Here is a 12,129-nt window from a genome sequence, read left to right as displayed (position 1 = left end):
ACCGAGGGAAAGAAGAAGCAGCTAACAGTTTACTTCGTATCCGAAGCTCTTGCTGGTTCGAAGCTCCTGTACTCAGAGCTAGAGAAAATTGCATATGCAGTAGTCATGTCTGCTCGGAAGCTTCGACACTACTTTGAAGCTCACAAGATAATCGTAGTTATAGATCAACCTCTGCATGACCTGTTCAACAACAGGGAGGCCTCAGTCAGAATTGCCAAATGGGCTTCGGAACTCTCTGAGTTCTACATAGATTTCGAGAGAAGAACAGCCATCAAGTCACAAGTATTGGCAGACTTCATTACCGACTGGACATCCCCAATCTTCAAGGAGGAACCTTCAGCTGAAACCTGGACCGTGCACTGCGACGGAGCCTGGTGCAGCGAATGAGCAGGTATTGCTGCAATCATAAAATCTCCTTCAAGAGCAAAAACAAGATATGCAACAAGGCTAAGCTTCGGCAACCTCGAATCATCAACCAACAACACCACCGAGTATGAAGCCTTGCTCCTGGGCCTTCGCAAAATGAAAGCCCTTGGCCATCAAAATTTCATAGTCAGAACAGATTCGAAGGTTGTCAGAGACCACGTCGAAAAAGACACAGAGGCAAGAAAACCAGAACTAATCGAGTATCTCGATGCCGTCAGAGCCATGGAGAAGCATTTCAAGGGCTTCGACATCGTCCATATCCCGAGGCACATGAACGACGAAGCTGACAAACTGGCAAAAGCAGCATCTAGAAAGGAACAATTACCCTCGGATGTATTTTTCGAAGAAATCACAGAAACTTCGGTCAAGCCAAAAAAAGAAAAACAAGTTTCAGTCATCTCAGCCGAAGATTGGAGAACACCTATAATGAAGTACCTTCGGGGAAACATCGAGCTGCCAAATGAGAAAGAGCAGAAAAAAATGTTCCAGAGAGCGAGGGGCTATATCATCTCCGAGGGAGAGTTGTTCAAGTCAGGCGTCACCATCCCATGGTTAAAGTGCATCTCGACAACCGAAGGAATCGAACTCCTTAAGGAAATTCACTCCGAGTTTTGTGGATCACACATTGGCTTCAGACAACTTGTCTCCAAAGCCTTTAGGCAATGATTCTTCTGGCCAACGGCACTGAAGGACGCTCAGCACATAGTGAAAACATGCCAATCATGCCAAATGATGGGCCCGAAGTCCTCTAAACCTTCGGAGTCAACTCAGCTGATACCTCCGATCTGGCCTCTTCAAAGATGGGGAATTGACCTAGTTGGACCTCTACCCACAGCTCAGGGCAATTACAAGTATGCAGCAGTTGCTGTTGAGTACTTCACAAAGTGGATCGAGGCCAAGCCACTCATCAACATCACATCAGAAATAATCAGAAAATTCTTCTGGCAGAACATCATCTGCAGGTTCGGGGTCCCAAGGGAGATCACTGTCGACAACGGCAAACAATTTGATTCACAGCTCTTCAGAGAATTCTGCTACAGTGTGGGCACGAAGGTAATCTTTGCCTCGGTGTACCACCCGCAATCCAACGGGGCCGTTGAAAGAGCCAACGGCATCATCTTCGGCAGCACCAAAAAGTGCCTGTTTGATCAGAAAAAGGGCAAATGGGCCGATTAACTCCTGAAGGTCATCTGGTCCCACAACACCTCAGAATCAAGAACAACCAAGTTCACCCCATTCAGGCTACTCTACGGTGCCGAAGCAATGACACCAGAGGAGCTAAAAAACCGAAGCCTAAGGGTCACCCACCAAGTTGAGGCCATCCCCTCGGATGACAAAGACCTCATGGAGCTAGACATCCTACAAGCCTCGGAAAACCTAGAAAAGTATCAACAAGAGACTACGAAGTGGAGGGACAAGAAGGTCATGAAAAAGAGCATCACAGTCGGAGACTTGGTCCTAAAAAGAAAGCCAAATGCCGAAACCTCCGGCAAACTTCAATCCAAGTGGGAAGGGCCATTCCTAGTAATCAAGAGCAACAGGCCAGGGTCATATCACCTGTCTGACGCCGAAGGCAATGAGCTGCAGCATCCTTGGAATGCGGACAACCATAAAAAATACTACATTTAAGCTTGTGAAAAGGCCGTATCGCGAAACTATAAGCGATTGCAGACCTTCGCAGATATTTTCAGTTCTTTTTACATTGTAAAAGGGCCGTACTCTTTTCCTCACAGGGGGAAACTCCACACCGGAGGTGAGGTTTTTGACGAGGCGGACCCATTGTAAACCATTTCAATGCAATGAACTTCCCCCAAACAAAGTGTCACCTTCTTCTAAGTAGCCCAAATGGCAAGCTTCGGCAAGCATCTACATGTTGCACAAAATAATAAGTTAGCAAAGTATACAGAATCCATAAACTTTACATACTTATCCAAACGAACGCCAAGGGGCTTCGATCTTATAAAAGGCCCGAACCAAAAAACCTTCGGCACAAAAGGCACAATAAGTGCAAAACGAACGCCAAGGGGCTTTGACCTTTTAAAGGTCCGAACCAAAAAACCTTCGGCACTAAAGTCACAAAAAGTGCAAAACGAACGCCAAGGGGCTTCGACTTTATAAAAGGTCCGAACCAAAAAACCTTCGGCACAAAAGGCACAACAAGTGCAAAACGAACGCCAAGGGGCTTCGACCTTATAAAAGGTCCGAACCAAAAAACCTTCGGCACAAAAGGCACAACAAGTGCAAAACGAACGCCAAAGGGCTTCGACATTTCAAAAGGCACGAAACAAATAACCTTCGGTAAAAAAGCACAAAATGTGCAAAAGGAACGCCAAGGGGCTTCGACCTTTCAAAAGGTCCGAAACAAAAAACCTTCAGCACAAAAGGCACAATAAGTGCAAAAAGAACACCAAGGGGCTTCGACCTTTTAAAGGTCCGAAACAAAAAATCTTCGGCACAAAAGGCACAATAAGTGCAAAACGAACGCCAAGGGGCTTCGACCTTATAAAAGGTCCGAACCAAAAAAAACCTTCGGCACAAAAGGCACAATAAGTGCAAAACGGACGCCAAGGGGCTTCGACCTTTTAAAGGTCCGAACCAAAAAACCTTCGGCACTAAAGTCACAAAAAGTGCAAAACAAACGCCAAGGGGCTTCGACTTTATAAAAGGTCCGAACCAAAAAACCTTCGGCACAAAAGGCACAACAAGTGCAAAACGAACGCCAAGGGGCTTCGACCTTATAAAAGGTCCGAACCAAAAAACCTTCGGCACGAAAGGCACAACAAGTGAAAAATGAACGCCAAAGGGCTTCGACATTTCAAAAGGCACGAAACAAATAACCTTCAGTAAAAAAGACACAAAATGTGCAAAAAGAACGCTAAGGGGCTTTGACCTTTCAAAAGGTCCGAAACAAAAAACCTTCGGCAAAAAAGGGGGGCTTCGACTTCTAAAACGAACCGAACCAAAAGACCTTCGGCACAAAACAAAAAGAAAAAACCCCTCGGAACGATCAAAACATGGATGCCAGAAAGGGGGGAGACGTTTTTTCCATCCAACCCCTCGGCATCAACCACTCGATCCACAAGAAACAAAAAGAACAAAACCCCCCGAAGACAACAGCACGCAAGAAAGGGGGGAGACGTTTTTCCAAAAATACAAAATTTCTGCGCGTTGCCTCGGGGGTAAGCAGATAATCTATCAAGGTTCCACAAAAGAGACCTCCCCTTTCTACATAAACTGCCTCCAGGCAACAACTCATTAGGAAGGGGGGAGACGTTTTTCCAAAAAAAACAAAACCCTAACGAGCGTCGCCTCGAAGGATGCACATAACAAGACATCTCGAAGGATGCACTAAACACAACACCTCGAAGGATGCACATAGCAAGGCACCTCGAAGGATGCACAAAACACAGCACCTCGAAGGATGTACATAACAAGGCATCTCGAAGGATGCACAAAACACAACACCTCGATGGATGCACATAACAAGGCACCTCGAAGGATGCACAGAAACAACACCTCGAAGGATGCACAAAACAAGGCACCTAGTCGGATGCACAAATCAAAACACCCGAAGGACATCTCAGGCATCTCGAAGGATGCACACAGAAAGGAAACCCGAAGGATACACAATAAGAAGCCACGATAAAGGCAATTGCGAAGGTCACATTCAGACGAAAGAGCAAAATAGATTACAATGAATTTCGACCGGACCAGCATAAATATTCTACCACGCTGCATCCAGGACGAGCAAGGCTGAAAGCCTCCCAGCTCATCAATACCATAGCGTTGTTCATATCCTGCACCATGGGAATATTTACAGACCAAGTGCCAAAAACTACCAAATTAAACTACAAACTAATCTCTAGACCTGAGCCCCCGACGAACCACCGGTGTCATTCCCCGAAGGAGACCTGCGATCCTCGGACATTCAATTGTCCTCCGAAGGCTAATAAGGAGTCGACCCCTGCACAAAATAGACGAACCCAATAAAAAATAAGCAGAAGAAAAACGAACGGTTGCTGGAACCAACCCTACCTCAGTAGCAGCGGCTGCCAGAGTCCGAACGGCGACCTTGCTCGAAGGTTCCCAGAACTGTTCAAAAAATGCAACCTTCACCTCCTGAATCTTTGCCACCTCCTTAGACAAACCTTAGTAGGGGACATACTGAAAACCCTCCAGTCGGGCAAGATCAACTACTCGGACGCGAAGAAGGTTTCCAACAAGCCCCTCGAAGGAAACAGAGGTCGCGTTGTCATTTGCAACGCTCATCACCTCACCGAGGCCCTCAAACTCAGACATCATCCAATCCAAGAGCTGAAGGATGACCTGGGAACCTTCGGCCGGCTCAGGCAAGGGTAAAGGCTCTGCGCCAAGAGCGGCAAGAGCCTTCTTGTACTCTTGGTACACTCCATCGGCTCGTGAGGCGACCTCGGTGAAGACCTGCTCGAGTTCACCCATTTTAGCGTGAACCCTCTCCAGCTCGGTGATCCTCCCCTTGAGGGCAGCCTTCTCATTTGCGTCCCCCCTCAACAGTCCTCCGAAGGCTCTCTAGAACCTTCTCATTATCCGAAGCAGTTGACTCTAGTTTCGAACACTTGACCTTCAGTTGCTGGTTCTCGTCCTTCAGAGCGAGAACCTCCACCTCAGCCCACCGTAGTTTGTCAGCTAGACCCAATCTCTCGGTGGCGCTAGTCACCCGAAGGTCCGCATCCGCCTTGGCCTTCTGCATCAAAATACGGCTGGCGTGGGCAAGCTTCTTGCTCAACTCAGCAACGATGAAGGCAGCGTCGGAGGTAGACGTCTCTGCCACGGCTGCATTAAACTCTGAATCAAACACAAAATCACCTTCGGGGACACCAAAAAGTGAAGAAAGGCTAAACGTAATCAGACTCCACCCTACCCCTTTCAGGAGGAAGAATCCCAGTCGTTCCAGGCCCATGCATCAGAGCCAAAAGTTGCTTCATCGACGCAGAGACAGCTGCGAAGGAAATAAAAGAGGGATATTAAAAGGTCACAAACAAAGGGTTCACAAAAGCAGGGAAGCGAAGCTTACCAGCTTTGTCGAGATTCAATCCCTCCAACACCTCCACCTCCTTATCCGAAGGTAGAGCCGACGACCCACCGGGGAAATCCCCGCCCTTGAGAGAGAGCAGCGTCTCACCAACCACAATCTCCCCCTCCTCGACACTCGCCGCAAGGGTAGGCGTGGCGACCGTCGTCATCGAGGCCGGATCCTTCGGGGCACCGGCCGCATCCCCGGTGGGCTTAGGCTCGGCGGCTTCGGTGACTTCGGAATGTCCGAAGGCTTGGAGCCAGTCTTAACGAGACTCTGAATCCTCCGGCGTTTTGTGATACCTTTGGAGGGACAATAAAGGTTAATTAGTGCCCTCGCCACCTCAACCCGACGGCCGGAACCAAAAAGCATGGTCCCGTACTCATCGCTAAGATCATAACGGGATCTAAAAAGCCTCCCCTCGGGAACTACAATCTCCCCGCCCACCGCCCCCATGAGCCCTTCCATAAAGGAGGGCGTACCACTATCTCCCGAAGAAACCTCCTCGTCTCGCGCCTTCCTCTTAGCGCTCTCGGCCCTCGCGACCGAAGCCTTCGAGCTCGAAGGCTTCCTCCCCCTTCCGCGACCCCGACCACCACCCCCGCAACCTTCGCCGGAAGTCCCCACCACCTCTTCTTTAGCCTTGCCCTTGGACTTCCTCGACGCCACCTCGGAGCCAACATTGCCGAGAGGCGTCATCCTCGGAACTGCACCCGCAGGCAACGGTCGAAGGCTGTACTCCACACCCATCTCCGCCAAACATCTATTCAAACGAAGGTTTCTCTTGCAAATCTCGACCAAGGAAAGATATTCCTTCTTGTTCCAAGGCCCCAAAATTTCCGAGGCCTCCCGCTCCAACTCATCAACAATCACCTCATCGCTCGAACCCTCGGGCCTCCGAAGCCCAAAAACTGGAGAGGTCAAGTCATACTCCATCCCAGCAAAACGCTTTCGCTTGAACCCTCGAGGAGCCCAACCAGCGGACAAAGGCCAAATCCCCGCGGCCAAAAACTCTTCCACCACATCTCTACCACCGCAAACCTGGCAAGCTGTCATGAAGGCTTCCACACACGGCTTAAAGCCCGGCGCACGCTTGTTGAACGCAGGTTGATAAGTGTGATCGAACGCCTCGATATCCGAAGCTAACAGATACTTCTCTACACTTGAGCCCTCGGGATCCGGAAAACCGATTTTGGCATAAAACCAGTACCCCAGCCAGTTCCCCTCCCATTTGTTTCTCTGGGCTGCGGCAAGCACGACCTTCGTCAAGCCTGTCTTCTTGTTGGACTTGCGAGGGACGAAGGTGCAACACCCATTCTGCACCTCACTCTCTTCTTCTTCATCATCATCCACAAAAACCTTCCGAGGCTGACAGTGCAACTGAAACAGCCTACAAAAGGCATCAACGGACACCCCACCTCCGAACGTCCTCACAACCCACAAATTTTTTTGACAAAGCCGCTATCCCGTTCGGCTTGAAATGGTGAAGCTTCACGTTGAATGGCTCCAGTAGCTTCAGAACTACAGGATCCATCGGAATGCGCAACCCAGCGGTAAAAAAATCCTTAAAAACAACAACCTCTCCAGTCTGAGGCACCGGGAAAACCTCCGAGCCAGGAGGGCGACAAACCCCCTCGGGAAAATATCCTTTCGAAACATAGAAATCGATCGTACTCTGAGAGACAACAGATGGCTCGAAGAGCAAGGTCTTACGCTTCTCAGGAGCCATCAGGTCAGAAACACTCGCTGAAACCCCAGACAGACTTCCGCTGGCCTGTTCTTGTTGGACTGCCGAACGCGAAGCCTCGGATCCTTCGGGGTGTTCAACGGGATCAGAGTCTGCGCGGAGAACCGCCCTCTTAATAAATGCCATATCTACATGAAAACGAAGAAAGGCAAATTAGAAAAAAGGGTTCAAACGAACCTTCGATCAGCCTCGCTGTTTGCTTAGTGCGAGCCATGAACCGATATTTTACTTACAACGAGAAAAACGAGCAGCTTGATCACGGACGAAGCAGAACCTTCAGAAGAAGCGCTTTATAGCGGAAAGCGTCGAAGGTAAGCAAAGCTCGAGAGGGCACAGGTTTTACCCCCCCTTATATAGGCGGGGGAAAGCAACAGTAACAACGGTAAAATTGAGGAGTCGGCCGTCCAAGTGACGCAATCGGAGTATGACACATGCACAACCAAAAACGACCGTTGCAGCCGACGGTTCGGGAGACGTTTTTCCTCGGGAGCTTCCCGAAGGTTACACGCAATCTTCTTCTTTAACGCGGGTTCGGACCGTCGGCTTCAGACCTCGTTCTCGAGGGGCTACTGTTGGGGATTGGACCTTCGGGTCAAGCCCCCACCCTCGGAAATGCTCCCTAACTCGATTGCAGGGCTCCAACGAGAGGAAGGCGAGCATACCCGAAGGTGTCGGATGGTCACTCAGAAGCGCAAGCTCAAAGACCAGGACCTTCGGTGACGAAGGATATCACCTTCAGTTGGCCGAAGGTGATGAATGGCTGCTCAGAAGCGCAAGCTCAAAGACCAAGACCTTCGGTGACAAAGGATATCACATTCGGTTGGCCGAAGGTGACGATTGACTACTCAGAAGCACAAGTTCGAAGACCAGGACCTTCGGGTAAAGGGATCGCCTTCGAGAACGAAGGTGACGGCTAATCGCTCGTTGACGGAACCTTCGGGGTCGTGACCCCAGAGCTCTCCGAAGGAAACGAGGACCTTCACTTGGTGTAAGCATGCGTGTAAAACGTGAATACGTGAGGAGGTCGGATTTGTGCACCTGAATACGTGAGAAGGTCGGAGTTGTACACCTCTAACCTTGTAATTTTACCCCGAAACCGGTTGTAAGTGAGCTGTAAATGAGTTGGAAGGGGGCAATTTAGGAAAACCCGGCCAAAGGCTAAGGGTATAAATAGCCCCCTCTCTCCACAGTGTAAAAGGTTGAATTTTTCTTGTTATTACTGGAGAATTAAGTTCCTACTTTCATTGCCATTTTCATACCGTTCCTGCTCCCTGTTTGGGCATCTAAAAAGCTAAGATCCCAACATTAAGGACAATGACCAATTAAAGAAAATGTTTAGAGCAAAATATTGAAGATAACTACTTAACTAGTAAGAAGACAGGGCGGAGGATATGAGGGTTTTAACCTCTTGCAGAATATATTAGCGAAAACTGAGCTTAGCTCAACTGGTAGGTAGTGACCCCTTGTCAATCACAAACATATCAATCATGTGCGACTAACCTAGAAGAACCATCTTTCTTAGAATACATGTTGTATTTTTGTTTATCCAGGATAAGACCAAGATACAAATTTGAATTTGCACAGAGATGGCCGCTGATATAGATGATCACCATTCACGCCGGCATTTCCAAGAACACCACGCAAGCTTGAAAGGACATTTCCAAGGAAAGACCACAGATAGTCACACAGAATGAGTCAAGACCAAGGGAATACGATACATCCACTGATGAGACCTTGGGGATATACTGAACTATTAGAACTATCTTTGATGAGACCTTGGTGATATACTGCTAGAACTATCATTTTCACTAGTCAGCCACGAGCCAACAATGTTGATTAACTTATGAGCAGACATTGACAGAAACCACCCCACCTCCCTCAAGATCTGGTTTGCTGCATGCATCGCTTATGTGTATGCTGCCCTGTTTAGACAATCAGTTCATGTTTCCATGTCCACATTGACTTCCTCAAGACAAGCTAGGAAACAACCTTTTCAATTCATAAAGTCGCATCCTCCATGCTTGCTTCATGCATGCATTGATCTTGGGAAGAAGGAGATGAAGCAACCTCAAGAGCACAAAAGAACTAGCCAATGCAAGACATGTATCTTGATGAAGTAACCTGTCTGGTGATCTTGCCCATAATAAAAGAGAATCCTTTTTGCTCTTTTTGTCATTATCGATTATAATTACTGTATCCTCCACTGCCTCCAGGGATATTGTGTCCAATGACACAGGATTCATACCTTCATAATTTCAAAAAGAAGACGGTGAAATATATGAAAACATTATGGAAAAGTGAATAAACACTAGAATGGCTCAAACAGGGAACTTAATCCTACTACAATACCACCATATCTACATTTCTAGACAAAATATATGCTAAATTGGCACATACCATCTGAATGGTTAAGGTGCAGCAGGAAATAATCAGCCTTACTGTTGAACTTACTCAAAAAGCGTAAATTTAAGACGTGCACCATTACTTTCACAAATTCAGAACTTGTGAAACAATACCTGTAACATCTTTATAGAACATAGCAAGGGAATTCATGGTTCGAGATCCATGATAGCGCACACGCATTGTAGAGTTCACAAGGAAAAGAGTTGGGAAGGCACTGACTCCATATCTTGACAATACTCTGCAATTTATATACCACGTGACTTGTGTGCCAGAAGTTAGTTAAACCTAACCTTTGTCATAACATTTTTTCTTCTAGAAAGACGCACCTTGGTTTGATATGAGATTCTTCGAAAGAAAAATGAGCAATAGTCGGAAAAAAGGACGATAGCTTTTGAAAATCTGTCCTGAAAATTTTAGAAAAAGGACACCACGAAGCATAAAAAAGAATAGCAACAAAATCTTCCCTGTTCTGCAGCACAAGTGCTATTGCCTTTTGCAGAGCCCCATCATCACCCTGGTGCATAAAAGTGGAGCATGAGGTAAGAGACAAGAAGGGTACTCATCCAAGATTTAAGAACAAAATCCAAAAGCCTGAGAAGCTTGATAGCGGTGTAGTTTGGCCAATCAACTTGGCACATATATCTGAACCAACAAGGATCAAAGTAGGTATATTTTGATGTACTGTCAAGTATTGGTATAAAATGGATGCCTAACCCAACGAATATTGGTACTCTCTGAAAAGTATCATCACTATCATGCACTCCTTTATGCAGTAGATGATCAAAATGAATCCTTGAGAAAATTCGAACTGTGTAACTTAATTTCACTTTTCGATAGCAGATGGCAATCAAAATTATAAATGTTTGACACAGAAGCAAACAAGCACTTAAACTCAGGATGGTCTGTGCACACTGTAGGAAACGAGAATCCATACTCAGACTAGCTTTTGCGTGTAATATACAGAAATGGAAGAAATGCTATTCATTTAAACTGCTAACAGTAACTTCAGACCAATTGACCATATCTACAACAATCAGCCCAGCACATATGCACTTAAGGAGAGTCCAGCTAAACCAACATGCACTAAATGATCGAGCATACTCATACCTAACAAGATACAAGAACAATCTATGATACACAACCAAACAGCTAAAACGAATCCCTGCTGCCCGCGCGTTACTTCCCAATTCCCATACCACAACCATCAACACCTAAAAAGTCCATCACATCCTGGGAAGCAGTTGGAGAGATACCAAGTGATTAAGTGTTTGAATTAACGGGGCCTTGTTCCTGCTGTCCACTCGAATTTAAAAAAATTGGGGGGGGGGGGGGGGGGGGGGCGGAATTAATCCAACAGTCAGGCACGCTGTCATGAACAATTTCGGTCAATTCTGCCATCAGATTGAACTACCAAACATCGTCACGGACAGAACAACTTGTAAATTTGCAACACGTTACGAATTCATCTTGGGCGCAGCCTAGATCGGGCGCTAGCATGCGATTCGCTCCTTCAAAAGCGAAGTCACAAAGGCGGATAGAAGCAAAGCGGCACTAAAATTCCCGCGCTCCAAACGGCAACCCAGCAGCGCGAGCAACGGGAAGGCAAAGCCAATTTCTGGCAGCGTCATGGCGGAACCGAACGAGAAAGCCGAGCTCACCTCCACGACGGCGGCGTGGCGACGCCGGGGCCCCGGGGCGTCCGCCGCCGCGCAGGCGACGGGCGCGCGGCGCAGGACGGTTTCTGCGGCGGGCGGCCTCGGGCAGACCGCCCCCTCCCCCGCGGCGGCGAGGAGGGGGAGGAAAAGGAGCGCCGCCGCGGAGGTCGCCGCCGCCGACGGCATGGGTGGTGGGCCCCGCCGGAGGGAATCCTAGCAGATCGCGAGCGCGCGCGCGAGGTCTCCGGATCCAGGCGGGGTAGAGAGACGTGGGGTCGCCGGCGAGACCGACCAGCCGCCCTCGGGAGGGGGGAGGAGGGAGAGGAGAGGAGCGGAAGCGGCGGCGAGCGGGCGCCTGGGTGGGTCGCTCGCTGGTCGCTGCTGTTGGGAGCTGGGAAGGTAGCCCCCGTTTCTCGCTCTTCCCGTGCTGCCGTTTGTTTTCCTTTTTTTGTCTGTCGCTATGTTTGCCCTCTCTCCCCCATGTGGACCGTGTTGTAGGAAAATCCAATAGGGGAGCCTCTAAACTTCAGATTAAATCCGTACCAAATAATTTTTACTAAACATGAAGATATAAAGTGGTTCAAGCCACACCCATAGCAGTTTGAAAATCAAACCACATCACCCATCAAAAGTAGATAGAAAGGTGGATACTTGCAAGTTTGATTTGATTTCACAAGAGAAATAATTTGACTTGGTTTGGAACGCTAATAGCGCCGAGCGGCTACAGTACACATTCTCCTATTTGATACTCCCTCTATTTCATTTTATAAGTCGTTCCGGCCATTTTCAGGCGAATTAGTAAAACTAAAAAAAGCCCATCATACCTCTCAGTTACACACAGCTGT

The 12,129-nt window shown here is 48.1% G+C and overlaps 1 protein-coding gene across 1 annotated transcript; it reads right to left on the bottom strand.

Moving 5' to 3' along the window:
* Nucleotides 1-8,614: 8,614 nt before the first annotated feature.
* On the bottom strand, nt 8,615-11,750 carry LOC120712314 (5'-adenylylsulfate reductase-like 4). Its single transcript, XM_039998075.1, has 4 exons — nt 11,288-11,750; nt 9,956-10,143; nt 9,743-9,867; nt 8,615-9,471 (listed from the first exon to the last, which is right to left on the bottom strand). The coding sequence occupies exons 1-4, from the start codon at nt 11,468-11,470 to the stop codon at nt 9,194-9,196; spliced, it is 774 nt and encodes a 257-aa protein (XP_039854009.1). The 5' UTR covers nt 11,471-11,750; the 3' UTR covers nt 8,615-9,193.
* Between the last annotated feature and the right edge of the window lie 379 nt (nt 11,751-12,129).

This window comes from Panicum virgatum, chromosome 6K (assembly GCF_016808335.1).
Source record: "Panicum virgatum strain AP13 chromosome 6K, P.virgatum_v5, whole genome shotgun sequence".
NCBI lineage: Eukaryota > Viridiplantae > Streptophyta > Magnoliopsida > Poales > Poaceae > Panicum > Panicum virgatum.
The sequence above is the reverse complement of the archived record's forward strand: the minus strand, read 5'-3'. Positions and strand labels throughout refer to the sequence as shown.